This window comes from Lycorma delicatula, chromosome 5 (assembly GCF_047948215.1).
Source record: "Lycorma delicatula isolate Av1 chromosome 5, ASM4794821v1, whole genome shotgun sequence".
NCBI lineage: Eukaryota > Metazoa > Arthropoda > Insecta > Hemiptera > Fulgoridae > Lycorma > Lycorma delicatula.
The window spans coordinates 15,508,917-15,534,501 of NC_134459.1; the positions used below are offsets into that span (position 1 = coordinate 15,508,917).

Consider the following 25,585-nt stretch of genomic DNA (forward strand, 5'->3'; position numbering starts at 1 on the left):
GTTGGCCGATCAAAAAAAATGCTTCCATCCAACTTTACATTTTTGCCATCTACTCACAGCACAAGAAAGCAATCATTTCTCACTTATTTTATTTAGAAAACTTCCCATTCAGAGTGGTAAAAAGCAAAAGAAAAATAGTATATTTTTTTGTGTTGCATTTATTCAAATATGTAATCATTACACTATTAATTATTATTGTTATCATATTGCAATGTAATATAATAAAATTGTCGTAATATAATTAAAATTAAACATTAATAACGTAATGTAACTTCTACAATGACAATCACAAAATAGTTACAATTTTAATGGGAGGGATGTACTTGATGGATTGACAGCAAATTATCAATATTTGGCTTCGGTTTTGTTAGGAATAAGCGCAAATCTCCCCGTTCTGTGATATTGATTCTGTAACGTAACGACACTAAAACTTTTTTCGACAAGCTATGACGAGGGAAGCGCTATCAAAAGCTTTCTCGCAATTCCCCACTGTCCAGGATATTTTTCTGATATTTCTGCCTGCAGCCAAAATGTTTGATACACTCTTTTAAATTTCACCTTCAGCTCCTCAGTAGTGCTAAGCTCGAGTAGCTCCTCTTGTAATATCACATTCTCCACTTCCGTTTCATCAAATGGATTTACGATCCGTGGTGGTATTTCCATCGTCAGAATATCTTCAAATCTGATTTTGAAGTCATCATGCAGGGCGATTAAATGTTGAACGTATGTCTGAATATCCTCATCAAGGCATTCTACCTGTGACAAGTTTGAAAACTGGGAAAATACGCGCCGACTAATATTTTGTTTCATAAATTTCAATTTTCCAAGAAAAGCTGAAATTACACCCTTAGTTTTTATTAAATTGAGACTGTCCCCTTGTAATTGTAAGTTACAGTGGCTGAGCTTCTCAAAAAATTATCTGCCTAGATTGATAACGCAAAGTCAAGCCAACATTTTAGTTCTTCACTATCGAAACCAGATGAATTTTCGTGGACCCCCGCTTACGAATTGTGAACCCCCATTTTTTTGTCACGCCAACGTAGACCCCCGTCGAATCTCCCGTGGATCCCTGGGGGCCCACCTGGACCGCTTTGGGAATCAATGATGTAGACAGATCTAATAACTCGCTTCATTTTCCCTTTGTCCGGCATTCCCTTCTCCTAGCAATTAGCTACACGGGGAGGAGGGTCCTGGATGGTATCTGCCGACTAGGAAGGTGGAGGCGATTACATATACTCGTATATTGACCGGTAAGTATGCATAATCACCGGATTAATCAAATTTACCGTAACATATATATCCAATAACATATTTAATCAAATAAATTAGTTTGAAAATTTCACCTTTGAAAATTTGCGGGCTATATAAATATTTTAATACTTATATGTTCTGCTGAATAACCTTTTTTCTTTATTAAATAAATTTTTAAGGCTTTAAACAAAATGACATCTCATTATTTCAAATCGTTTGATAAACAGCTGAGATTTGGAAAAAAAATTATAAATGAAAGATATCGAAAAGATTACAGAAGGAAAAGCGGTATAAAATTATTAGATTAAATAATTTTCAGTTTTCACCCTTTCAAGAGACAAAGAGGGTATGGTTGGGGGTGTCCGATTTCTCACTTTTAATTTTTTCTTATATCATTAAATATATTTTATATTAACTCAAGAAATTTAATTTAAATATTTCCTTATAAGGAAAATGTAGAAAGGTTAAATATTACACGAGGTCGAACATTCTAACATTGCTGTACTTAGTAGCAGGTAATGCAGTTTAATTAGATACTCTAGGATTATTTTACAGAAACCGATTTCTAAAGGTTTTTCTTAAATTTTTTACTTAAAAATTATTTAAAAAATCATTTCTTTTTTGTATTTCATAATTTATTTGCTCGATTTTACATAAAAATAATAAAGAAATTAATATTAAAAAACCCAGTCGTGTAATTGAAATAAAGGTCTGTCAAAGGTGAAGCCGGGAAAGTTAAACGATCCTTTTATGTCATTTTTACCTGTTTAATTATCTATTTAAAAATGTAGATTAAAAGAGCAATCGATCATTTTTTGTACAAAATATTTCACTCGATTATAGTGTGCGGAGTGGAGGGAATAAAGTTTTAAATCGTGACTAACCTAGTACATTATGTTGAGAGAGAGGATAAGTTCAATTTGATTTTAGTTTAGCCGAATTTTACTCCAGTACATCTGACCTTCGTACTGTTATGGGAGAATTAATTCTTTATTGTTTTTTTTTTAACCGGGATTCATATTCTTTTTACATATACAGTATACAGCAGTTATATTCTCATAAAAAGCTATTGTTTGACATATGTAGCTATTATTTATTTATTTATATATTTTTCAACGGTATACGCCAGTTTACAAAGAAATAACATAACAATACAATGCAACATAGTATAGCGGGCGGCGTATAGCTGTGCAGATTGCGTGCGAGAGAGATAGATAGATAGGATGGGTGGAAAAGTTAAATGGTCATTCCTTTAAGAAAACATCTCGTACAGCTCCGTATACTTGCATAGTATAATTGCAGTTAAGTTAGTATAAGATATTTTCATCATAGGTAATTGCGCAGTAAGCCATCCGTCAGCCAATGTGCACTTCAATACGCCGTCCGTTATAATAACATTCAATATAATAAAAATAATAGGAAAAACAAACTATTTCAAATGTCACCATCAAGAGTGACGTTAAGTTTATAATAAATTAATTCGACCGTAATCTATATATTATTATTATGCATTATTTTTGTTGTGCACGCTCTTATCAAAGTTACTTTATTTCACGGTATCTTTTTGTTATCGCAATAATTTTCTTTATCTATTTACTTCATTTAGCTGTTTTTCGTGTTTTTGTTATTCAATTTCCTCCCATTGTAACAAGAAGTAATAGTAATGAATTTGTAGCAGCTACCAAATACTGAAGAGTATAGTTCTTGTATAGTTATTAACAGGAATATAGAGCAATATAACGTTCCCGAAAATACAGACAGGATCACGACATGAAATTATATTTCAGTGTCGGTGTGAAGAGGAAATTTAACAAAACAGCTTGTAACGAACTAAGCGATTTCGTGTTGGAAATTGGATGAAGGTTAGTTATTATTATACGATTCATTTATTGATGATGTAACGAACTGACTTCAATAGACTTCTGCGATCGACAATTGTGAACGTAAGTCAATCCACTGCGGTCGACTGTAATATCTACATAAGAGAAAAATATGTATTGTACGAAGTGTGTGAGAAAAGTAATGAGACTGACTTTTTACTTACCAAAGTTTTTATTTTTTTCAAACAACAATATATCCCCTTCAAAGTAGTTCCCTTAGGCAGCTATACACCGGCGGAGTCGTTGGTCCCACTCCTGGTAGCAGAGCTGGAAGGCTTCAACTGGTAGGGCTTTTAACTGGTCGGTCACAGTCTTTTGAATATTCTCTAAAGTTCCAAAATGACGTCCTTTTAAGACACGTTTCAATTTCGGGAAAAGAAAAAAGACACAAGGACACAAATCCGGTGAATAGGGGGGTTGAGGAACTGTAGGAATGCGTTTTGAGGTCAAAAATTCCCTGATGAAAATGGCCGTGTCACACGGGCAATGCCACTTGTTTGCAATGTCTGGTCTCACGCGAATCACTCTTTTCCTGAGCCTTTCAAGCACATCTTTGTAAAACAATTGGTTGACAGTTTGTCCTGGAGGAATAAATTCATTATGCACGATACCCCCTACTGTAAAAAAAGCAAATCAACACGGTTTTGATCTTTGATTTGTTCATTCGACATTCTTTCGGTCGAGGAGATGACGGAATGTGTCAATCTTCGCTTTGCCGCTTTGTTTCAGGACCCTACTCAAATATCCAGGATTCGTTATCTGTGATCACAAGATTGAAGAATTCTTGGTCATTGTCTATCCTCTCAAGAAGATCAACGCACACGTTTCTTCGATTGTCCTTCTGTTCCGTTGTGAGGTTTTTCGGTACCAATTTTGCACAAACCTTTCGCATGTACAAATCGTCTGTCAAAATTTGATGTACGGTGAAATTGTTTAAATTTAACTGTTCACTCATCATTCTTATTGTTAAACGACGATCTGATCTCACGAGAACCCTCACACGCTCAATGTTTTCTTCAGATTTTGAAGTTGAAGGTCTCCCTGAGCGAGGCTGATTTTCAACGTGTTCTCGGCCTTCCAAAAATGATTTGTGCCGCTGAAAAACTTGTGCTGTTGATAAGAAATGTTTCCCATAGGTCTGTTTCAACTTTTCAAAGGTCACACTCGCGGATTCTCCAAGTTTAACACAAAACTTGATTGCATAACGTCGCTCTAAATACACTACGTAACACTACACATTTTCGTAACACACAACAAAAACATAACTTCATTGATGGCGCTGTCAAAAATAATGTGTTGGCTGAACGGAGTTGAAACTTGGACTGAACATGTGGAAGGGATGAACAAACCGGTCTAGCACTGACCGGTAGACACAGCGTTGCCAGATCGCTCGCAATGTTACCGATCTCATTACTTTTCTCACCCACCTCGTATATCTGTTTCTGACGGGCAAAGTAGGTGCTAAATTTGCAGTTGTAGATAGTGATGAGAGTCTGTTTTACACGATGCAAAAATAATGCGGGCAAGGTACTTTCACAGCTGTCTAGTTTTTGGGGGTATTTGCAAAGAACTAAGCCAAACGTTTATTATCGAAGTTCCTGATCGCTCTACAAAAACGCTGCTGGAAATTATTAAAGAAAATGTTGAAGCAGGATCGATCAACGTTATCAGACTGTTGGCGTGATTACCAGCGTGATGATTTTTTTTTTTTTTTTTTTCTACTCTCCCCGACCGGATATCCAATTAAGTATACTCAGTCGGGGAGAGTGTCCTTTTACTCTCAAAGGAGGCGTCCCCCACCCGCCGGCTATACGTCCGGCACGGCAGGTTGGCCTCCCCGGTCTCGGATCTTTTGTTTTACATTGCCTGCCTCTAATCCCCCCGCTTTAGAGCCAAGGTCCGGCTATGCCGTCCCCCAGCGCCTCAGCAGGGAACCGGACTCGGTCTTTACGCCTTTGGCCTCTAATCGACAGCGCCGACCCCACAAAGAGCCTAGGCTCCCGCAGGGACGACCCCGCCGACCGGGACTTGGTCTTTTATTTTAACCCAAACTCAAACTCCCCTGGAGTTCACCCCCTTCTCAGGTACCCGCACACCAAGGCGTACAGGCCCTCCATGGGGTGACTGTCCGCCCTACCCTACTTTTTATACTCCCATTCTTCTGTCTTCATCCTCTTTGGCCCGCAGGACCTCCCCGGCGAACCTGCGGAACCATTCCCAGTTCTCATTGTTGTACCCCAACCAGTTTATCAGCGTGATGATTGGAGGCGGCTGGTTACACGTATCTTTGATCCACCGGGTTGGTCTAGTGGTGAATGTGTCTTCTCATATCAGGTGATTTGGAAGCCGAGAGTTCCAGCGTTCAAGTTCTAGTAAAGTAAGTTATTTTTACACGGATTTGAATAGTAGATCGTGGATACCGGTGTTCTTTGGTGATTGGGTTTCAATTAACCACACATCTCAAGAATGTTCGAACTGAGACTGTACAAGACTACACTTCATTTACACTCACACATATCATGCTCTGGCGTATTATCTGAAAGGTAATTACCGGAGGCTAAACAGGAAAAAGGAAAAGATTGTTATACGCATCTGTAAGTTAATCATCGATACAATTTAATCCACCCGGAGATGGGATCACATACTCAAATGTGAATGCGGGGATCAGTTTACTGGAAATACAAAAAAAACAAGGGGGTGTTCGAAACACACCGCTTGGAATCTGGCTGAGTTCATGTTTCGGCAAAAAAAAAATGCTGTTTGGAGAATTACTAAAAGGAGTATATCTTATTTTTGCACCCACACGAATGATACGGTATGAAATGATTATTTTATAAATTTCTTTCTTCATTTTTAAAAAAATAAATTTTCTTAAATTACTTTTAAGATTAGCGTTAATAAATAAAAAATACATAGTCAGAAAATTATGTAAAATAATACGCGTGCCGGTTAATGCACAATTACCGATATTTGTTTAAATAGCATTTGTTTTATAGTATAGTCAATCTTTCTTATCCAAATTTTTGTGATTAAGGGTTTGATGATCTGCATTAATTTTAAAATTACATGTAATTATTTCCCTTCCTAATTTTATCTCTAATAGTGTTTTATCATTTAATAACTTAAAATTATTCAAATAAATAAACTCTTAACAGATAATTCTAACAGTTACAAAACCTCTAAATTTACTTCGTTAATATTATTAAAGTAAATATTTTATATGACGATCTGAAATTCAGCATTTTAAAAGTGCTGAATATATTTTTTTAAATCTAGGTCATCTTCTAACCAATCTTGGAGAACAGGTGATCCTGTAGTAGAGATAACAAATCATAGAGGAGATTTGTTATAGATTCATGAAATAGAAGTAGAAGTCCCTATGAACTTGTAAAAGAAATAATATTGAACATTTTATGTAGAATACACATCGCGATTCTACCGTAAGTAAATTTTCTCTTCGTAGTTTCTTACGTACGTTTGCACCTATGATCATTGTCGTTTTCTTGAACAACCATGGCTCGTTGCGCAGGTATCACAGTGGTTTCTTTTATTTATTACATTTCTACTATTTTCTTTCAACCTTTATCTAATTTTGACAAGATGTTTAACTTAATAAGAGATCGAAATTTTTACGAAGGGAGTAAAGAAAGTATGTGTAATATTTGTGTCTTTTCATTCTACAGTAATCTTTCATTTGTACTCGTCCCGTATATTTATTGTTTATTATGTATAACATAGAGTTCAACTTTGATTAATTCTTTGTATCGGAAGAAAAAATAATACCGATTATTAAGTAAAATATGTAATAAAGTAAAAATAGTTAATATGTTGGGCTGCATTTCAGATGTTTGTTTTACCCGTACTACAATATTGAAGCGGGGTAGACTGTTAGTAGGGAATAAATTTGTGATTTGCAGTAAAGTATATAAAACTAAAAAATGAATTTTTTAAATAAACGATTCTATGATTCTGTAAAGCCGTATTAAGAACAGGAGGGAAATATCCAATTGACAATTAGTACTTCAGTTCTTTGAATTAATTCACGGTATCTCGTTGCCATAGTTACAGTGTTAATTTTTATGCGTATTCTGTCCCACTGATCGTTACAAATCATTAAATTTATTTTCGTTGTTTTTAATTATTCCTGATCGTTAGAAATTTATTACCTTTGCTTAAAAAAGGATTTTTTGCTCAAAAATATGTGATACTACAAAAAAGAAATTTAATTGAAAAGGTTTATAAATAAAAAACGTATGACGATAATACTTTACGCTCAGTTTTTCAAAACTGCAAATAATTAAAAGCAATTATTAATGCTAATATACTTTGTTCAAAAAGTGACGTAATTTTATGGGAAAATAAGTAAGTTACAGTAGTTGAAAGTGGTCTCCATTATTAGATTCATATAATTGAATACGACATTGCGTGTTCTTAAACACGTGCTGTAAAATTTATTGAACAATTATAGTGAAAAATCGTTCAATTTTGCTCTGAAATCCGGAAATTATGTACGGATGAGTTCTGTAAGCGGCATCCTTAAGGTATCCCTCTAAGAAAAAGTCAGGAATGGTTAAATCAGGAGACCGAGGAGGCTACAACCTCTTCCAAATCACTTGTCCACGAAAACACCGAGAAAGATGTAGTGTTGTTGACTGTATGAGCCGTAGCATTGTCTTGCTAAAACCACGTGTATTCTAGCCGGTCCGCAGATATAGCGTTTACAAATTGTTGCACCATCTGTATGGAGCGCTCACTGTATCGTGAAAGAATGTCATGAAGATTCGCCTACATAGCACTGCACACCAAACACCCGCTTTTTGTCCGTGTACAGGAGACTCGTCCGGCTGATGTGGATTTTTCGTACATCAAAAGCGTGTATTCTGTACATTCACGTATCCGTTAAAGTGGAACCGTGCCTAAGATCAAAACCGATCATCGAGTCATCCCTATCTGACGTTATAGATGATATGAACCGCTGATAGAAAGCTACATGTTTTTCAGTGTCTGCAGAAACAATTCGTGAACAACTCGAATTCCGTACGAATACAGCTTTAAACACTTCTGCAGTACCGTGTGGGCGCTACTAACGGCGAGACCAGACTAGGTAGATAGGCTTCGCACAGACTTCTTGTAAATAACGGAATATGCAGCTTGCACGTCGATCAACGTTTTTGCTGTTAGCACTTTCGGTTAACCGCTTTTGGCTGCATCTACTACATTCTCTTGGAACTTGTACAGTCGCTTGATGGAAGACTTGTTTGGTGCATCCACACCGTACGTTTCTGTAAACGCATTTTAGCTCTGAGCACTTTTGATTTTTATCGCGATTGTACTTTAAATATTGGAAAATTATATCGTTAATATATAAAACGCTATTTCCTACTTAAAATAACCGTCTAAAAATGACAGAGCCGGGAAAATTATGCAACCCTTTACCCTTTATTTTACGAAGTATTATCTGTTAAAAAAACGTACATATTTTTAATAATTATATTCGATGTTGATCGGTATTTATTGTATTTAAGAGTAAACATTTTACCGAGTTGTTTATGGATTTAGCAAATAGTTTCCTTAATTACAAGAGTATTATTATAGGTACTTACTAATGTAAACTAATTTGAAAAATTTCTATATTATTAAATTTTTACCTTGTTTTAGCATAACTGCTGACTCCAATAAGAGGTAATATTCCCATTATCGCTGAATATAACCATCCGATTATCATAATCTTTGTTGCAGTACACAATTTTAATCTTTTATTAAGATGGATGGCGTACGTTATCGTATACCAACGTTCGCTTGTAATCACTGTTAATGTGAAAATAGATAGTTCGCTTGCAAATACTGTAAGAAATCCAGCCACTCGACATCCCATACCTGTAAAAAATATATATGTATATAGATGCTCAAACTACAAGTCGATATATGTAAATTATAGTTTAACTCTTTTTATGTGACTGTTTGGTAACACGATAATATATAAATGAATACAGTAATTAAATAAAATATTTTGGATGATATTAAGTTATTTTTTAAGCTGTGAGACAGCTGTTGTAAGCCGTATTGTACCAGTATTTATTTATTTTTTTAATCTCCAGGACAACCGTTAGGTATTGCTTCAGAGGATGAGATGAATTATTTGTAACGTGTGTGAAAATGCCATGCCTGATCAGGATTCTAACCCGGGACCTTCGGATGAAAGGCCGAAACGCTAACGCTCGCGGCACGGAGGCCGGCATTACAATTAATCTATTTATCTATATCTATACTATTATATAAAGAGGAAGAAGGTTTTCTTTTTGTTCGGAATAATAAAAAAAAAAAACGATTCGATCAATCGTAACCAAATTTTCACCCATGTTTCTTGGCATAACTAAGAAAGATTTTAGATTATTTCAACTTGAAAAAAAATTATGTTTTAAGATTTGCCGGTTGAAGCACAAAGTCTAACGAATTGAATTAATAAACTGTGAATTTCTATCACTGTGTTAGCTGGATTTGAACTGAATGATTCGAATTGACAAAAAATTGACTGAATGTTACAAAAATAATAGAATTAAATTAATGTTAAATAAAAGTTATTAAATTTAAAAAAGTGTCTGTTTAACAATAATGGGCTTCCCGTGGTGACTGCGTGTGAAGTTAGGACTGTGAGGTACGCAAGAACCTCCGGAAGGCTAAACCGATCATCATCATCAACTGGAAACAAACGGAGTGTCTCTGGGACGCTATTTTGGGAGATGCAATGGAGAGATCCTGAAATATCTCTGCAAATAATAATCTGATTTTCAAAATTCAAACGGGGTATTTGTTAGTTGCTTGAAGGCTAACTTTTGCCATGCAGTAGGTAAACTTGCGATCAAACAGATCACGGTTATTTGGAAATGTGTGTGTGTACATATATATATATATATATATATATATATATATATATATATATATATATATATAAAGTTAATCTGTTTATTTGTTTTCGCATCACTCGATAACCAACATTCAGATTCAGATTTGGAGGATATAAAACCACCAAATTAACTTTGAAAGTTAAGATATTAAAAATATTCATTATTTTTCGCCTTCAAGGAGGGTGAAGTAATGAATTAAAGATATTCATTAAAAAAAAAAATAGATTAATCCTTTTACTCCATTATTATATTTCTACCACCACGCCAAAGAAATAAGTAATAAATTTTTCATCCTTTAAGGTGTGGATACGTTAATTACCGTAGTTACTATTATCCTGTCTTTAATAATTTTGTTTCTTTTTCAGGTCTCTATAAAGCCTGAATACTATAATTATTATTTGGCAGTATTATTTACAGAACCATGAAGATAACGTACAATGTGGTGTCTAGGGAGTGGAGCTCTCTGGTTAGATGGGAATCGTGATCGAAGCAAGCTCTGCAGGTATCCAGGGCGTTAGTCCTCCTGGAAAATTGGGAATGGCGAGCAAAGCGAGCTCTGCGGGCCTAAGGTAGGGTCCTTGGACCCGGGAGACCCCGAGGAGATCCTTAGTTGGATTTGGGATTCGCACGGGTTGACCTAAGTCCCGAGGGTCCAGGTTCTAGCTAGACGGCCGGATAGTTTATAAAATATATAGTAACAGAAAATATGAACTGGCCTTACTGGATACTGTGTCGTATATGAAAACAGGCAGCATTCAGAAAAAAAGCAGTAGTTTTACTATATAAAGTTATGAGCTATTATTTATAATTAATAATAAATACTTATCAAAATATGGTTTATATAAGACCGATGGTTAATACTTGGAAATTTGTTACTTCTTTATGTAAAATTAGATATCGTGGTACGAGGCAATGTTATGCAAACAAACTAGTGGTTTAGCAAATTAAATTTATTTTTATAAATCTGATAATACTGTTCCTATGTAGTTATATTTTTCTCTTGATATATAAGCTAAGAAAAGTTTTTCTTTCGATAATATTTTGTAATCTCTTGTAACGTATTTAATACCTACAATTTATTTTTATCTACATAATCGCTATGTTTCAATTACGGTCTGTTTATGTTAGATCTACTATAGAGTTTGATTTCATTTTGTTTTTTTTTATTTAGACAAAGCTGTATTTTTTAAAAGTCTTTAACCAGAAGTAACTTGTTCTACTTTTTAAGTAATTTATGTTAATTGTTAAGAATGTTTGAACCATCACTTGAATAAAGTAAAAAGAAAAACGTGTTAGTATATCATAAATAAATTTTACTTAGTTTATATACATTTATTTATCGGAATAATTGTGGTATTAGCTACTGTATAATTACGATAACATACGACCGATCGTATTCTCGTTGTAAAAGCGATTGTACCACTCATCATAACTACATTTGAGTAACGCCCTAGAACAATGTTAACGGAACAATTTATAACCTTATCTTGACTGGATTAAATTCTGTTCTGTGTTCAATATACTACGGTCATACTAAAATAGGGTAATTATAGACAGTTGTAAGCGCATTATCTAAAAGCTAGTGAAATTGAATAGTTGCGTGTGCGTCGAAAGGTCTACGCGTTTGTCAGAGAAAATTCCCTTAAAAAAATTAAAAACGTTTATCGCTTACTGAGCGCTTGATATATTTCCCTGAGTTTTAAAACAAGTAAATTTATCAGATTATCTATCTTAGTCATTTTTTTACGTTACTTTTGTTGATATAATTATGGTACTTAGGTATTTAATTATTATCGGTTAAGAACAAAGTATTTTAGTTTACTCACTTTTGTAAATGTAATAATTATAAAATTAACTTTATGAATTTTTTTAATATAATTAAGTTTTGATTTAATTAAACAGCTACTAAATAATGTTAACAAAACAAATCATCCGCAGTATTAAAATGTCTACAAAGTCTGTACTCTCTGTAATGTCAAGTAACTTTTTTTAATTTAACTACATTATTGAGTTGTTTTATAATTTATAACGATGGTCGTTCATTTTTTAATTTCTCCCATGTTTAATTATTATTTTTAAAATTACATCTAGATTTTACGTAAATAATAGCAAAATGTAATGAACTTTTCTGTGGGAAATGGAAAAAACAAAAAAAAGTGTGGGAAAAAGAATTTGAAAAAGGCTGCAGGAATAAATTGGTGTAGTTTGGCATCGGACAAGGAAACATGAAATTTTGAGGAAGAGGCCTATTCTCGGTAATGAGCCGGTTTCCAAATATGAAAATTAACACGTTCCCGCATATACATTATTTCCCGGCTTTTAATAGAAAGATGCTTGATGTCACGAAGAGTGTTTCCTTCAGAATTCTCGAGATTTTTTTTTGAAAAATATTTAAAATACTGTATTACTTTATTAGTGATTTGTTTTAGTTTTGTGAATTTTTTTTTTGATTTATCCCAAAAAAGAATTTTTGGCACACCAGTGTTACGCTCCGACCTACAAAAGTACCGCATCGGTACTCGGATGTGCCGCGCCGGCTCTTTGTTATACCGACTCTCTTAGTGGTACATAGGCGTACCGCCATGGCTAGTTAGAAATGGTTGTGGAGCGGCAGATCTACCCGCCGCAACCCACCGGGTTGGTGTAGTGGCGAACGCGTCTTCCCAAATCAGCTGATTTGGAAATCGAGAGTTCCAGCGTTCAAGTCCTAGTAAAGCCAGCTATTTTTACACGGACTTGAATACTAGATCGTGGATACCGGTGTTCTTTGGTGGTTGGGTTTCAATTAACCACACATCGACCATACATCAGGTATGGTCGAACTGAGAATGTACAAGAGTATACTTCATTCACACTCATACTCATTCATCCTCTGAAGTATTATCTAAACGGTAGTTACCGGAGGCTAAACAGGAAAAAGAAAGAAAGATCTACACGCCGCGCCTTTGCTTACTAACGACCTTGATGTCAATTGTATTTGTCTACCAGATGTGACTAGTCTCTGCACGTTCGTTTCTTTGGTTTCACGATTTTTTTTTATTAATTCTTTTTCATTTTACCGATTAAAAAACCTAAACGAACGATTATTGGTGTCGTTCGAAGTCCGCAGATGATGAAAAAATTAGGGTTGTTATCATCATCAGTAGATAAAGAACCTTCTTCTTTTTCCTGTTTAGCCTCCGGTAACTACCGTTTAGATAATACTTCAGAGGATGATATGTATATGTGTGAATGAAGTATACTCTTGTACATTCTCAGTTCGACCGTTCCTGAGATGTGTGGTTAATTGAAACCCAACCACCAAAGAACACCGGTATCCACGATCTAGTATTCAAGTCCGTGTAAAAATATCTGTCTTTACTAGGACTTGAACGCTGGAACTCTCGACTTCCAAATCAGCTGATTTGGGAAGACGCGTTCACCACTAGACCAACCCGGTGGGTTAGTAGATAAAGAACCTAACATTAAAAATGATTACGGTTGTAATACCGACTTCATATTTATCTAATCATAACAATGAGTTTGTCAATTTAACAACTAATCTAGCAGAAAATAATCCTGTAGATTTCTCTTAACTCAGTACATCACTTATTCAGTCGTGTGTTACAATTACCTCTCAGACCGGCACTTCAACCGATAAATCTGAGCACCAGCACTTCTGTCTACGTATCTGCCGAAGAGTGGTTTTCTGACAACATCGACGAGGAGCGGGATTATCAGGAAAACATAGCAACCGATTCGTATTCTTCATATAACTCTCATACATTAGAATCAACTGAAGATTAAGCTACAATAAAGTGGCCTGTTCGGTTTCCTATTATTGATATAAATGTAAATTCCATTTAGGAATTTCAAAATGATGATCAAACAGAGAATCCGTTTGAGCTGTTTTCTATGTTTTTATCAGAGGATATATTAGATTATATCGATAATAGTTTCGCTAATCAATGTTTGAGTAAAGAAGTAAAAAAGAAGAAATAAAATAAAAAGTTATTTAAATGGGATGATACTAACGCGAATGAAATGAGAAAATTTCTTCCGACTCTTATGTTGATGGGTATAGATCACTTGCCAGATATCTGCATGTACTAGTCAAATGATGATATTTTTGCAAATGCTTTTATAAAAAGAATGATGTCCACAGACAGATTTATTGTAAATTTAAACCGCTGGCATTTTGCCAGCAATGCAAATAAAAATGATATTACTAGGATTTTTAAGATAGCTACGCGATTAAATATTAAAGTAATTTTCGAGCTGTTATAAAACCCAGGGAAAAAAAATTAGTAATCCATGAGAGTATGATTCCTTGAAGAGGACGGCTACGCTTATTTTTCAACAGTATATTCCCCAAAAAAGTATTCCTACACAGCTACTCGTTTGGAAATCAGTATGAATGGCTGTAACAAACTTAAGACTAATAGTCATTTCTTAGAGCCGATACCACCAAGTCCTTGTCATTATTATAAGACGTCGAGTAGTGAAATAAATTTAAAATAGTCGAGTTATTCGGTACACAGATATTCCGAAACGCCTATCAGATATGATACGCAGCGAAACACTGGTGTATTGAAGCTACGTATTCGAATTCATTGCTTTGACTGACCGGTTTGCCGATCCGTGATGAGCTTGTTAAACGATTGACATTTAGCAAATTAAGAAATAATTTTACAAATAACTGAAATTTATGCTCAAAAACGTTTTGTGCAGTTTCGTTCATTAGTATCATATATTTTCTATTAGTATGTAAAATAAATAAAATACTTATTTATTTATTACGAATGTATTAAATCAAAAGTTTTTTATTTGTTTTTTATTTTTTTGTAATACTAAAAGAAAAATTTACTTTTTATAAATTTAGTTCCAATAATTTATAAAATTTTCTTTGTTAATCACATTAAAATTTGCCGAGTAATCGTTTAAAACGGTGAAAATCCTTAATGTTACATAATGTTCAGATTAAATAAGTTTTTACTTTCTATTATTTAAGTAATCAGAAATGATTGTTTGATGATTGATAGATTATAAAGTTTAAATGATAAAATTTACAACTGATTGTTTAATCAGTTTATTCATTAAATGTTGCCTTAATATTGAAAGGAATCATTACATTGTAAAGTCTCATTAAGTTACAGGAGAGCAGTGTGACAGATAACTAAATGAGATGTTGTCTTGAGTGCTGCAAAAACGAGGCTCTTTCATTGTTTATAAAACATTTATATTGAGTTCTTCAATAGATATTATTCTAATAGGTGCGATATATTTTTGGAAATTTTCATTTTGTTTTCAGAATTGTTAGTTCATATTTTATTAACACATTAGTATAATTTTTATTTTATTTTCATAATAGGTCATTATAAGATACTTGTAAAGTATGTAAATCCTACACTACCCAAGGGCATTTATATAGGAGTCTGTCTGTGTGTGCATCCCCCTTAGTTGAGAACATGCTTACATGATCGAACATACTGTCCGTCAAAAAATCATACGATTTTTTTTTCTTAAATTTTTATACAAAATCAGGAAGAAGAAGAAACACCTATAAAGAAGAGCAAAAGTAAAGAACATCCTTACATGATTAAACATACTGCCCGTCAAAAAAAATATAAAATATTTCCTTAAATGTTTATAAACAATAAATAAATGCAATAATAATTATAATATAAATTAATAAATTGCACTACCGTAATTTATTCATTCAATATCGTAGCAAATCTAAAAACACAACTATATTCGATACAAATAAATCGATACTGAAAATACTATCGATTATCCATTTAGAATCGTATATGTAATTTTTTTACTTCTTTATACGAAGTAAAGGAAGTATTGTAATCGCGAAAAATGTCAGTTTTCAGATTTCAACGGAAATATCCATTTTGACTAGTTTCGGTGTGATGTCTGTACGTATGTACGTATGCATCTGGCATACCACAAAAACGATTAGCCATAGGGTGTTGAAAGTTTAGTTGTGTACCACCACTTTTGATTGCAATCGACTGGACCAAAAGTATCCAAAAAAAGTCCAAAATTTAAAAAAAATTGGATTTTGGACTTTTCTTAACTGCAATAATCAGCCCTCATCGAGAACTTTTCAACGGCATATCACAACTGGTACTTATTTTCATTGGTTCTACAGTTATAGCCAAAGAAATGTCTAATTACTGAAATATTTGGTTCTTACAAGGGAGAGGCACATCGGTTCGAATCCGACTTCTTCTCTTTTTTTTTAACTTTTTTTAAAATTTAAATAAATTGATTTATTAATTATTATAGAATAATTTTAAATGATATTTGTCATCCTTAGCGACTGATTTTGAAGCGAACCAACTTCTCTTTTGTTATTATTTCAAGAAAGGTTAGTTCGTATTACGATAATCTGTTTCGTATATTGAATATAATACGAGTGAATTTGCATATGGATATTATGGACCTTGATAAAAATGGTGAGAGGGTGCAATCTTTAAAAGATGCCTGAACCGATCTAAACCAAATTTAATCGGGAAGATTTGATGATATTTTTTTTGCTTTTCCTTGATAAATTTTCATCAAAAAAAAATTTACACAAGAGGTAATCAGTTTCGAAGACCTAATAATCGCATTCCGAGATGCCGCCCGCCAGGGCAACCTGCCCTGTCACAGGCGCACGGTGAAATCAGTTATTACCTGTCCCAATTCCTCACGGAACACGGGGAATTCGGCACCTATCTACAACGATTCCATTAGCGAGAATTTACCGAGTGCATTTATTGCGGAAACTTGGACACACCGGAACACACATTTTTCACTTGTGAAAGATGGTCGGCTGAAAGGCGTGTCGCACGAGTCGTGGGAGTTATCACAGTCTCAGTGGTCTTACAGATGCTACGTGGGACCTCTGATTGGAAGAGACTGGAGGACTTGGTGACCGGAATTCTTAAGAAAAAGGAAGCCGATTGTAGGGAGTGGTCGGTGGATCTCTTACCTCGGCAGCCGTAACCATCCGACGGGCTGCAATGTTAGCCGACCTGCGGTGGGGTTTGACGGTGGAATGACGAAACCCTCCGCTACTGGGCGTCGGTGGGGGCCCCGGGAACGGCATAGCCGGGCCCTGGTTATCTCTCATTAGTTTGCCTTGAGTGGGCGTTGTCTGCCAAGATCTCAAAAGTTCTAACGGGCGAGCCGACCTGTCGGTGGACGGGAAGGCTCATTTGAGTTACAGAAACAACCCCCTGGTGTGTGCTAAGCTTGGTAGTAAATCCATGCCAGGAGGGAGAGATAAAAAAAAGGGCAACCCGCCCGGAGGGCCTAGCTGTGGAGGCGCGCCGTAGGCACCCCTGCAGCTAGTTATTTGCTAAACTCCTTGCAGGGAATATTTTTACGCAGGTGTAACTTTAAAGTACACTTTAACAGAAATTCAACACAAGTTGTTGACGTTAGCTTGAGAAATTTGAAATTGAACTTTGCTCAGAAAGGATTAATAGAATTAGAACTTCATAATAGATTCAAAGTATATTTATTTTCTCAATTTATCAATGATCTATTTTTTCTATTTACTTTAGCGGATTGTGTGAAAGAGTAATGACATTTATGAGTTCAAATTATAAGTTATAACCAGTTTGTTGACGAACCCCACCGGGTTGGTCTAGTGGTGAACTCGTCATCCCAAATCAGCTGATTACGAAGTCGATAGTTCTATGGTTCAAATCCTAGTAAAGGCAGTTACTTTTATACGGATTGAATACCTGATCGGGAATACCGGTGTTCCTTTGGTGGTTGGGTTTCAATTAAACACATGTCTCAGGAACGGTCGACCTGAGACTGTACAAGACTACACTTCATTTACATTCATAGATACCATCCTCATTCATCCCCTGAAGTAATATCTTACGGTAATTCTGGAGGCTAAACAAAAAAGAAGATGATAGAATTCTTTAATTTGTCGAAATTTTTTATTTGGTGATCTCCGTGCAAGTAACGTCTCGGTCTTTTATCTGGGGATCTCTGTTTCAAATCTGGTCAGGCAAGGCATTTTTCATACGCTAAAAATCAAGGAAAAAAATTCACAAAACTATTGTTTCACAACAGAATTGGAGAGACTAATTTATTGCTTTACAGTATCTGTTGTTAGTGTTGATTAACAAAATTAATGTATGAAGTTCCAAAAATAATCTTAATATGCTAAAATAATGTATTATGTGCTAAATAAATAAAAATATAAATAATTTAAAATATTAAAAAAAAAAAGATAAAAATAAATGTGAAATACTATTTGTGGTACAAGAAGCAGTAATTTTTTTGTAACAATATAATGTTTTTCATTCTGCAGGTAGTTCATTTTGAGAACACATTGAAGGTATTTTTTTTTAACGCTGAATAATATTTCATTTCCGCCATGTATTTCGTGCTAATATGCAACGCAAACTATTTCATTCCACATTTTCCTGAGTAATCCTGGCGTAGGATACTTATTTGTATTCTGAAGATGACTGTAATATTTTTGAATGTGAATTATGCTAGTTTCATTTGGTCAACAAACATGGGAGGGGTTTTCTGGAATTGAAGTAAAAGGATTGCTGGAGTTCCTATTGGTAACCATATTTTTTATTTTGAAATTAGCTGTTTTTATACAAAATTAAAAGCTGTACGTAATCGTAAATTTGCACTATATAAACGTAATAACGATTTGCTTTTTTTAATTAAATCAAATTAAATAATTTTATTGAATTTTTTTGTAAAAATAGTAAATAATGTAAACTAAATTTTAAAAATGGTTACGAATATTTATATCTTTTAAATGTACTGTCGTTGAAATTATAATTTCCACGTTGAAAATAACTTATATTTCTGGTTTATGTTAATTTATTCCTCCTTCTCGTATGTTATGTAATTGTTTAGATAATTAACAAATTCAAATTTAGCGAGTTAATTTCTTGGGACTTTTAGTTATTTGAGATTTTTTTAATTACTACCTATCTATTATTACGTGTGTAAAATTAATTACTTGTTTCAGTAGTATTATCAAGGTTTTGAGATGCGTATGTTAATACTTTGTTCAATATAAAAAAGTGATTCTGCCATCAGGAAATCGGCTTGTGATCAAAGGCTGGTGTAGTATTTTTTTATCGGGCTTGAAACGGTAATGAGGTGTGTCTACTGTATAACATAACATGATACTTTCAAATTCTTTCTCTTTTTTTGTAACAACCCGCTTTAATGAACCATCGTTCGATTATTGATGTTACAGATATTCAAACCCTATACACTACTCTTGTAGAATACTTTATAAAGCGTATTTTTACAAATTCTCATTTTTGTTCCCAAATAACCAAGTTCTAAGAAGATATTCAAACAATTTTTTTTTTTAAATATCTCGATTTAAATTCATCTTTAACGCCTTCCTTTGTATCTAAGAACAAGTTTCGGCAATAAGTTCTATCATCTGGTGTTATTATATTTTTCCATTATTGTAGGCTTTGTTAAAATATTAAAGTACAAAAATTTACCGCTTAATCACACTTTGCATAACATATTATTAAAATAATATGTGAATTTTAATATTCTACCTTCTTCAGCACCGCCATCTACAGTAATGGGGATTAATATCTCCTGAAGAAGGAGACGTGCTACTAAAATATTTTTAATGTTAATTTTTTGTTTGTTTGTGCGGAAATAAAAGCATAATTTTTTCATATTAAAGTACAGCATAAATGTCTGCCAAAGAATTTCTTTTTTTTTTTTTTTGTCTTCAGTCATTTGACTGGTTTGATGCAGCTCTCCAAGATTCCCTATCTAGTGCTAGTCGTTTCATTTCAGTATACCCTCTACATCCTACATCCCCAACAATTTGTTTTACATACTCCAAACGTGGCCTGCCTACACAATTTTTCCCTTCTACCTGTCCTTCCAATATTAAAGCGACTATTCCAGGATGCCTTAGTATGTGGCCTATAAGTCTGTCTCTTCTTTTAACTATATTTTTCCAAATGCTTCTTTCTTCATCTATTTGCCGCAATACCTCTTCATTTGTCACTTTATCCACCCATCTGATTTTTAACATTCTCCTATAGCACCGCATTTCAAAAGCTTCTAATCTTTTCTTCTCAGATACTCCGATCGTCCAAGTTTCACTTCCATATATAGCGACACTCCAAACATACACTTTCAGAAATCTTTTCCTGACATTTAAATTCATTTTTGATGTAAAAAAATTATGTTTCTTACTGAAGGCTCGTTTAGCTTGTACTATTCGGCATTTTATATCGCTCCTGCTTCGTCCATCTTTAGTAATTTTACTTCCCAAATAACAAAATTCTTCTACCTCCATAATCTTTTCTCCTCCTATTTTCACATTCAGTGGTCCATCTTTGTTATTTCTACTACATTTCATTACTTTTGTTTTGTTCTTGTTTATTTTCATGCGATAGTTCTTGCGTAGGACTTCATCTATGCCGTTCATTGTTTCTTCTAAATCCTTTTTACTCTCGGCTAGAATTACTATATCATCAGCAAATCGTAGCATCTTTATCTTTTCACCTTATACTGTTACTCCGAATCTAAATTGTTCTTTAACATCATTAACTGCTAGTTCCATGTAAAGATTAAAAAGTAACGGTGATAGGGAACATCCTTGTCGGACTCCCTTTCTTATTAGGGCTTCTTTCTTATGTTCTTCAATTGTTATTGTTGCTGTTTGGTTCCTGTACATGTTAGCAATTGTTCTTCTATCCCTGTATTTGAACCCTAATTTTTTTAAAATGCTGAACATTTTATTCCAGTCTACGTTATCGAAAGCCTTTTCTGGGTCTATAAACGCCAAGTATGTTGGTTTGTTTTTCTTTAATCTTCCTTCTACTATTAATCTGAGGCCTAAAATTGCTTCCCTTGTCCCTATACTTTTCCTGAAACCAAATTGGTCAAAGAATTTCTAGATCATGTAAAAATCCCAGAAATATTATAAGATTAGAAATTTTGAGTTGTAAAAATAAGATTATTAAACCTACAATCATTTTAATTTGATTTTTATAACGGATATTTATTAAAAGTTAAAAATAAATATTACATTTGAACTTCTCAAGTCACTTAATAACAACTTTTATTTTTATAAGTTTTGCAAGTTCTGAAGGAGAAGGTATCAATTCATATATTTTTTTTATTATTACCATTGAAGTTGAAATATTTTTCTTACCAAATGAATTTTTGTTTAATCGTTTTCTTATTATTATTATTATTTTATTTTTAGTGACATTTCTCTGTTGATTCAGAAGTAAGATTTTTATTAATATAGGAAAATTAAAAAAAAAAGTTATTATGTATTCTTAAACGACTCGAAAAGATATTTAAAAAATAATTATTTTTCATCATCGATTAGTAATAGGTAGTCTGAAAAGTATTGAGCCTTTTGCGCACGAGATAGCGTTATTCTGGCAAAATTAGTGGAAGACCATCATGTAAGCAGCGGTCGTGTCATTGCGAATGACATAAAAATTCAACACCACACCGTTTTAAACCGTTTTCAGAAAGCTGGATGTAAAAAGTAACCCGTTGTTTTGGTGCTGCATGACCTAACTCAGAAATACCTTTAGATAAATATCTTTAGATAATGTTGTGCGAAAAAAGATTGTGGTCGATGCGAGAAGAAACTCCATGATCTGTGGCGTAGGCCACAATAACGCTCACGAAGGTTTCGCTATGCGTTTTGTAAGATTGAAAGGGCATCGTGCATCACGAGCTGCAGCCGTCAGGTGGAACGATATACTCAGTCCTATACTGTCGATGATTAGCGCGATTGAACCTAGAAATTCATAAGAAATGGCCTAAACTGAAATTGTGTCGTATACCACGCCGACAACGTCAGATCGCATACATCTTTAATGACCCGTCAGAGAGAACTGGGAGGTTTTAATTCATCTTCCATATAGCCCAGACCTGGCACTGTCAAACTATCATTTGTTTCTGTCTCTGTACAACTCCCTGAAGGGTGTTAAGGTAGTTTTTACAGAGACCTGTGAAAACTACGTGTCACAATTTATTGACCGGAAACCGTAGCAGTTTTATAGAGAAGGGATTATGGTGTTTCTAAAAAAATTGGCAGAAAATCATCGAAAAAAATACTGCATATGTGTGGTCTTAAAATGTTATTTTCCAGTAACAATAAATGTTCTCTCAATTTTGAACTCTAAAAGATTCAATACGTTTTAGACAACCTAATATTAATTGCTTTAGTTTAATAATACATAACCAAATGTAATTCTGGTATTCAGAGAATTTCAAAAATTAAAGTAGATTAGTCGGTTTGTTTTTGAATATCCCCGCAACTTTTATTTACAAGTTTTATCTTATCGTACTTTTGATCGTTGTAATACAATTGAGTTATTTTCTAGCATATTGTCTTCGTATGTTCTCTTCTAAGTTATTCTTCGTATCAAATGCAATTTGTTGTACTTGACAGATGCAGGACGTGTAAGCGAATACGACATATTTCTGGAATGTAATACGAACAATACAGTGGTCAATCATTCTAAGAATTTTGTTGCTCCTCTTACGGGTACACGTACTCAAAGGATTAGATCTCTTAGAGCTGCTGAAAATTGTAGGAACGATCGAGAATGCGAACAAATAGGGAAATGATAAATTCCTATTTATGCAAATCAACATGTAGAACCCGTCCGAAAACTGAATCTGAATGGGCAAATACAAGATATAGAGTATATCTTTGTTACTGGAACTGGTTTGCTTGGAATTTCTCCCGCCACCACCCCATTTGGTCTTCCTAAAGCATAATATCGAATGTCTGTGCCACAAACGGCTACTCAGCCTCGAACAGTTTAGCGACCAGTATCCTAACATAGCTCCTAGAGCTTACCTAACAGCGTGAGCGGATTAAGAGTGGTGCCATACACAACCGGCTTACGTGTTCCAACCACTCACTTGTCATATATTTGCTAAAATGGGTAGGCGCACCCCGTCAACTACTAAAAAATATATATGACATCCATAAATAAAATTTAATTCGTCCAGGCAGCAATTCGCTGCCACGCCTAGGTCGCTGATTGCCAACAAGTACCTGTTCACCACTTTATAACGCTTGGAGCCATAATAAATGGCTGGTGGTCAGCCATACTCAGGGTTAGCTTCTCACGGCAAAGCGGTAAGAGTCTTTCAGTTAAGCAAACTACGGATGCCGTTTGAACAAGCCAGCCGCATCTAGGAACTCCCACTCGGCCCGACAATGCGGCACTCGCCCCATTTACTCGCCTCTTATTAGTGCTATGTTTGATCTGGGTATTAGTAATAGTTTTAAAACTTTCGGAACATTAAAATAGCTGGAAAAGTATTCTGACTTTTCAGGCTACCCCGGTCAAGTTATAATTATCAAAATAACATAGAAGCATAAAAATTCCCTATTTTAGAATAAAATGTTTTGATTTTATGAGTTTCCATACTCTGTAGGGAAAATTTAGGAAAACAGTATATATAAAGACGAGATCCCAAGTAAAAAGAATTAATTTAAAAGAGAGTTGCTTATAATTTTTTTATATAATATTCTTTATTATTACAATTTAAATAAATAAATAATTACTTTCCTTAAGTGTTTACTTACCGTTCTGCCAATCGATCGCATAGTTGAAATAATCACCGATCGATCTTACATCCATTATGGCAATCAATAATAAATATAATCCCATACAAAGATCAGCGACCGATAAGTTGCACATTAAAAACTTTGGTACGGTCATACGGAATCTTGAACTTAATAATACTAATAAAACCGCCATATTTCCTAAAAGCGCTGCTATTGTTACAATCCATACCGCTATTCTTAATGCCCAATTTCCCATCACATCTTCGCATGGATTAAAAGGGTCGGGCTGAGGGAAACATTGTACTTCTTTGTAATCTTTTGATATATTACCACAAACGTTAAATAATTCTCCGGGAGCGTTTGTCACTGTAACAAAATAAATTTCAAGATGAATCTTTAATAAATTATACAAAAATAACATTCATCATTGCTTATCTAAATCAGAATTAACAAATACTATAAGGTACATGTTGAATAATATATTATTTTTTATATTTATTTAACCCGTTATTTAACTCACTTCGTAGTTATAGTTTTCAAATCCAGCTTAGACCAGCTGGTGTGTGTTTCACAATTAAATATTTGAAAGATAGAGTTATCAAAATAGTTTCTAGTTATGAAATATATTTATTACCGTAAATTTAATTAATCCAGTGGTTATGCATAATTACCGGCGAATTTGGTTAATTGCGTCCAATGTTAGAGAATAACATAAAAACAAAATTGTATATTTAATGTTAATTAGACGAGTTTAGTGAGCGTAGGTTATTTTTAGTTTCGTTACGATAATATTCTTTCTTTTTCTGTTTAGCCTCCACCGCAAGGTATTATTTCAGTGGATGAATGAGGATGATATGTATGAATGTAAATGAAGTGTAGTCTTTTACAGTCTCAGATCGATTATTTCTGAGGTGTGTGGTTAATTGAAACCCAACCACCAAAGAACACCGGTATCCACGATCTATTATTCAAATCCGTGTAAAAACAACTGACTTTACTAGGATTTGAGCCTTAGAACTCTCGACTTTGAAACGAGGTGATTTGCGATGATAATGTGATTTATTATGGTAATCTAACCATCATAACCTAAGATCGCTTTGCTCGCTAACCTCAGCTTATTAAATGTTTTGATTATTGAAATAATAACTTTCTGATTGATTAGTTAGATAATAACTTGTGTGGACGAAGAAGAGCTGCAGACCCCTTCTGCTCTTACTGTCGGGAATTAGACACGCCGGAACACGTGATATTCCAGTGCCCGCGGTGGGACGAGAAACGCCGCGACTGTACTGCCGTAACTGGGTATTTAAAGGTGGGTTCATCGTTGCGCTGTTCGGGAATACTGAAAATGAAATATCGGAAAGCTCTCCTATCCGGGTCATCTTACAAAAGATTATGAACCAGGTGGCTTTTACAACATTTTAATTTGTTCTTTTTTTCTATTCTTTAGACTGTCGATTTTGGTGCACTAGTATCTAAAGAAACTTTTCTCATTGAATTGGGTTTACCTGGTAATCGCAGTAATGAAGCACACACTATTTATTATTTTCCTTCATCAATACATGGGATATATTTTTAACTTCATTGCTATTTTCCAACAACACTCACTTCCACATAGAAATTGACATTTCGGTTGGTGGATCAACATCTGGAAATTCAGCTATAAAATATCGTACGGATTGTCAAATTCAGTGGCCCATGACAACATTTAACTTTTTGTTCAGTTGTAAATCCCATGTTTATCAATTAAATGTTTACACAGGAAAAAGAAGCAAGATTATGATTTATTAACTTATTTTATTAAATTTTATCAGCTGTTTAACAATACATCCTCTTGTTTTAATGACCTTTACTAGCTATTTTGAAATGAATAAAAAATTTGATTTACCTGTAATTGATTTGAAAGCCTTCATTTTGTTTCTATAAATCCTAGAAAGTTGAAATTTTCACAGAACGTTTTTAGAACGTGAAAAGGTTTGTGAAGT

At 34.1% G+C, this 25,585-nt stretch overlaps 1 protein-coding gene across 1 annotated transcript in view; it reads right to left on the reverse strand.

Moving 5' to 3' along the window:
- The window catches only part of LOC142324719 (lutropin-choriogonadotropic hormone receptor-like), a 179,342-nt gene that overhangs the window by 26,270 nt on the left and 127,487 nt on the right, over nt 1-25,585 (reverse strand). Inside the window, exons 7-8 of the mRNA XM_075365636.1 lie at nt 23,619-23,966; nt 8,780-9,008 (exon numbers count right to left, since the gene is read on the reverse strand). Coding sequence (XP_075221751.1) covers nt 8,780-9,008; nt 23,619-23,966 — 577 coding nt within the window. The remainder of the gene's footprint in view (nt 1-8,779; nt 9,009-23,618; nt 23,967-25,585) is intronic.